Source organism: Tetrao urogallus (assembly GCF_951394365.1).
Source record: "Tetrao urogallus genome assembly, chromosome: 1".
Classification (NCBI taxonomy): Eukaryota; Metazoa; Chordata; class Aves; order Galliformes; family Phasianidae; genus Tetrao; species Tetrao urogallus.
In genome coordinates, this window is record NC_136813.1 from 116,426,593 (window position 1) to 116,432,059 (window position 5,467).

Here is a 5,467-nt window from a genome sequence, read left to right on the forward strand (position 1 = left end):
CATCTTCCTGTAGGGCCTTCCTACCCTCAGGCAGATCAACACATCTCCCCAGCTTAGTGTCGTCTGCAGACTTACTGAGAATGCACTCCACTCCCTCATCCAAACCATCAGTAAAGATACAAAACAGGATGGGCCCCAGTACTGAACTCTGGGGAACACCACTCACGACCATGGCTCTGATGAGCTTCAGTGTCCAAAGTAAGTATCTGCAAGGTTCAATTAACTAAGAGTTTTATTTGTGCTCTTAGGAGGAATGTGATAAGGGCAGGAGGGAAGAAGATGTGGAGCCAGGAGGCAGTCTGGGTGTCAGTAGGAATCAATGGTTTCCTGGATCCAGTCAAGGTAATTGCAGACCTTGGTGTAAACTCCAGGATAACCTTTCAGAGCACATCCATATCCCCAGGACACAATTCCTTGCACTTCTCCATTGCACACAACTGGTCCGCCTGAGTCACCCTGGAGAGAAAAATTTAGAAGCATAAGCTGATTTAGAAGCAGAATCTCGTCTGGAAAGACTGTGACCTGGTACAAAGAATCTAGGGAATGCACAGGGAAATGCAGCAGGCCCTGAGATGGGAGCACAGGCAGATACCAGTCCTTGTTTGCTGGACTCCCTTAGTTCCTAACAATTCACGGTGACTGTATTGTTTTCCCAGCAGATCTGGCTGGACTTGCTATTTTTGGTGAAGTCCATGCAGCAGCCAAGCCCTGCTGGAAAGACACTGTGTCAGAAAAGAACACTAGATGATGAGGCATCCTCTCTAGTCCAAGGGTAGTGAGGCGCTGGAAGAGATTGACCAGCAAAGTTGTGGATGCCCTATCCCCCTGGAGGTGTGCAAAGACAGGTTGGATGGGGTCTCAGGGCAGCCTGATCTGGTTGGCGGCAACCATGCCTGCCTGTGGTGGGGGGTTGGAGCTCAGTGATCTTTAAGGTCTCTTGCACCCTAAGCCATCCTATGATCCTATGAGAAGGCCTAAGCATGCTGCCAAATGTTGAAACACACCATACAGTCTGGGGCACCCTGCGGTTGTGTGGCCCAGGGCTCTGCACCAACATCAGCTCTTACCTGGCATGAGTCTTTCCCACCCTCCAGGAACCCAACGCAGATCATGTTGCTGGTGATTTCACCTGGGTAAGCCTCTTGGCACTCTTGGTCACTCAGAATTGGAGCATTCAGGCACTGGAGAAGTTCAGGGTAATAGTCTGCCAGGAGAGTAAGGACAACTTTTGTTCTTTCCCTGAGACCCAGTACTGTCAGTTAACAAAAAGACCTGAAGGCCTATCTGCAAGCCATCCATGAGAGCCATCCAGGAAAGCAGAGTATAGCAAACCCTTAAGCTACAGGAGCAAATCTGACGTGCCTTGTATGCTGAGGCATACTGGCAGGGCAGTGTGGTGACCATGCAGGCAGAACAAGGAAAGAAGTCAGGTGAAACGTGTGTGGAGTCTCATGAACATGGTGGTAGAGCGGGAGAAGCGCAAACAGCTGCTTGCAGTGCGTGCTGATACTCACAGCCATTGCTCAGCGTGTTTCCCCACCCTGAAATCAGGCACTCGGTCCCCGCACTGGCACAGGCACTGGGCAAAGCTATGGGTTGAACGTCAGTAGTATATTCCACTGCAGATTCCAACTTGATCAACATAATGTCATTATCAATGGTTCTTGAATTGTAGTCAGGATGGCGAACGATTACTGATGAACTCCTGACTACTTCACTGTCTTCCTGCACATCGATGTTGTACTCTCCCAGTCTCACTTGTATACGGCTGCAACATTGCCAACAGAGAAAAACAGCAGTTAGCCGTGGGTTGAACAGCTTCGTGCCCCATGGGGTATGCAGAATCTTGGAAGAGAGTAGGAGAGTGCTGCCCTAATCAAAGGTTGATGTGTCACAGAGCTCTAAAAACTTTCTGATGTTGTGGAAGACAGAGTCTGGAAAGCCTTGCCAGGTGGGCATCCTGTCCAGCGGATGACGACAGCGGATCCTGTCCTCAGCTTGCAGCTGTGTCAGTGGAGGATAGATGGATGGAGGACTCCAGACACCTAGAGCAATGCTTCAGAAAGGGAGATTAAGTCTCCCACTGCAGGGAAGCACGATCCCTAAGCTGTGTTCTCTCTGCACAGCAGCATGTCCTAAATTTCGGACAAAGAAAGGTCCACAGGGAGGATCTGAAGGAATGAAAAAGAACAAAATGGTAATGGTAAGCCATGCAAATGGGGACAGAAAGGCATGTTATGGTGCACAGAAAAGGATGATAAGAGTGCAAAAGTATTGGAAAGATCATGTAGAGAAGTGAGACCGAGCGTAGAGTTTCTCCTTTGGTCCTCAGGTGTACCATGCATTGTATTGCCCCATTGGATTGTAATCTCTCGTGAGGCGCCCGAGTTCCAGATCTGATGTGTTTGCAAGATTTGACTAGAACCTATCCAGATACTCAACCCAAGCCATACTTACGATTTATAGCAGTGAGCCGCTGACAGGACCCACTGGCTGTTGATGAGGGAACCTCCACAGAAGTGATACCCAGAGTTTAGGGACACCTGGTAGGGAACCGAATGCTCTGGACAGGTGTAGCCTCCCACAATCTTGTCATCATTAGCACCTCCCGGGAAAGCAACTGCAAGAAAGAGAATTGGGTTTCACAGCTCCTGGCCTGACTCCATTCTCTTCAAGTGTAGCAACAGCCGGCGAGCTACAGACAAATTAGCAAGAGCCAAAGGAGCATGAAACTTCAGAAATCTTCACACAACACCTGAAACATCCTGCTGACTTATTCCATCCAGTGCTACTCTGAAACGTGAGGCTTTGTCTTTACCACCTCAAGTCAGGAAGAGAACAAAAGAGTAGAAGCTGCCAGAGAACCTCACAAATTAACTGTATGCAAGCTTCACTGTGTTCCTTCCATTTGGAACATTCGGAACAGAATGCAACAGCTATGGCATGGTAGACAGCTCGTGGTGGTCATCTCTGTAGTGTGCAAATTGGAAGAGGGCAAATGCACTTGAGAATGTTGGCAGAATCTCTAATCTTCTGGGGGAAAGAAGCAATGAGCAAGGGAGAAGGGAAACGCTGGTAGCAAAGGAATCAGGGTAAACAGAAAGACCCCATGGAGCTGGAGAAGAACGCAAGAAAGAATGTCTTTGAATGTATGAAACGATGTATTTGAATGTGAGAAAGAACGTGTTTGTTGAAGCCAATGGAACAATGGTAGCCAACCTTTTTTGATCGCACATCCCTATCAGCAAAAACCCTTTCAGCACTCCTGTCCCTCCCTGCAATATATGTATGTTCACTCATTTGCAAGTTATGTATACGTACTACCACAATTCTAATGTTTTCTTCCCACACCCTAATGGATCCTCTTGCATATCCCAGGGTGCACACTCCCCATTTCATAAACCACTGCACAAGCACGTTGCAGGCGAGAAGCCTGTCTCTGACCACCAATGTACAGATGCCAAGTGCAGAAGATACGAAACCCATCCCCAGACCCTTCCTGGCCTTCATCAACTCAGGAACTTGACATTTGTTGGTCAGGTGGGACGTCTTTCAACCTTGTAGCTTTTGAAAAATTTTTTTACGCAAATGTGTCCCCCCACTTTGTGAGGCTGTGTAAACCTTTTGCACCCACAAAAATACTGCAGAAAGGGATTCACAGCTTTCCTAAAAGAAAAAAGTTTGGTGCCAGACTACCTACCTTTGTCAGATACTCCCTAATTCTTGTACAGAAAGAGACTGCCAGCCCCTCATAGTTTTGTATGCCCCTGTCATATCCTACCTTCTCTGTCTGTCTAGGAGACTGATATAGAAGAAGAAAAGCAGAATAGTCTGCCACTGGAGAAAGGCGAAATGCAGGTAGAGAGGGAGAGCTAAGAGGTTATGAGAGAAGGTAAGCTGAGCTCAGAAGCTCATACCAGCTGCTCCCAGGCAGGAGACAATCAGGAAGAGAGAATTCATGGTGCTTCCACCATCAAGCTCTGTGACATGTACGAAGACTGGCCTCAGAAACTCCTCCGCTTTATGCTCCCACAGAGCTTTATCTTTGCCAGCCCACGGTCTCCCCAGCTTTAACTTTCCCAGGGCCTTGCATCAGCCCGGACAAATTTACTTATTTTATCTGAGTGCAGTGATGATACAGCTGACTACAATACCTAAAGCAGAAACATGTATTTCTAGAAATGCAAGCTGACGTTGCTTGTTCTTTGGTAATATCTAAGAAGGCTGCCCTCCATTCAGCAGCCTGTCTTCCTCAGTGCCTCTGGAGCCACCAATACTTTGCTGCAGCCTCACTGCGTTAAACAAGATCACTGCTTGCAGATGGAGTCGTATACCTCAGGAGTTTATTTTTGGAAAGAGCTGAAAAATGGGCCTATGGGATGTCCTCTTGTAGTGGGCAGAAGAGAGTATTTACCATTCATGAAGCAGTATATCTTTAAAAAGAGGAAGAGGGTGGAGAGAACATGTCAGGATTTTAACCTGAGCTCAGAGGAGTTCATTCATCATCCAACAGAATGGCCTGAATTCTTCACAGAATCACAGAAACACCAAGATTGGAAAAGACCTACAAGATCATCCAGTCCAACCGTCCACCTGTCGTCAATAGTTCTCACTAAACCATGTCCCTCAACACAACATCCAAACGTTCCTTTAACACCTCCAGGGTTGGTGACTCCACCACCTCCCTGGGCAGCCCATTCCAGTGCCTCACCACTCTTTCAGAACAGTAATATTTCCTAACATCCAGCCTAAATCTCCCCTGATGCAGCTTGAAGCCATTCCCTCTAGTCCTATCACTGGTTACATGAGAGAAGAGGCCAACCCCCAGCTCACTACAACCTCCCTTCAGGTAGTTATAGAGAGCAATAAGGTCTCCCCTGAGCTTCTGCTTCTGCTGCAAGCTCCAGCCTTGGCCTGGGAAAAGGTCTGCAGTGTCCTCTTGTTTATTTAAGCAGGTAGCATAGAGAGGCTTACAGAGACATTTCTCTCTAAGGGCATTACCAGCTGGCCCCCTGTAATGTGTTTTGTGCTGTTGAGAGTGGCTGATTAGTTATATTAAAGGGGTATAGAACAAGAAAGAAATGAAAGAAAAAAGAAAAAGTTTGTTTTTCCATCAGGGTTTCCTGTGACCTTGGGAGGAAGCAGGTGTGCTGAGGCCCGACCTGGGGCACAGAGTGCTGCCTGTGGGCACGCTATTTTGCTGTTCTTTATGATCGACTGACCATGATGTTAGAGTCCCACATATCACTGCTGAGGTGCCTGAAATTCTTCTAAGCAGACTGGACGATGACTGCCCACACAACAAGTGCTTCCCCACAGGAGAAGGCAGCTCCTTCCCTTAGTCTCAAAGGGAGCCTTATATGGGTTTGTGTGCATGTTTCTGTGTTAGGGAATATCTGCTTAGGCATCACTCAGACCAAGATGTGTTCAAATTCTGCCTGCACCTGTCCGTCACAACGGAAACATC

The 5,467-nt window shown here is 47.7% G+C and overlaps 1 protein-coding gene across 1 annotated transcript; it reads right to left on the reverse strand.

The window, feature by feature from the left end:
- Positions 1 to 306: 306 nt before the first annotated feature.
- Positions 307 to 3,960, reverse strand: LOC306951020 (trypsin II-P29; the record flags this gene model as incomplete). Its single annotated transcript, XM_079541422.1, has 5 exons — positions 307 to 456; positions 1,068 to 1,204; positions 1,515 to 1,768; positions 2,458 to 2,620; positions 3,918 to 3,960. The coding sequence occupies 5 exons, from the start codon at positions 3,958 to 3,960 to the stop codon at positions 307 to 309; spliced, it is 747 nt and encodes a 248-aa protein (XP_079397548.1).
- Positions 3,961 to 5,467: the final 1,507 nt, after the last annotated feature.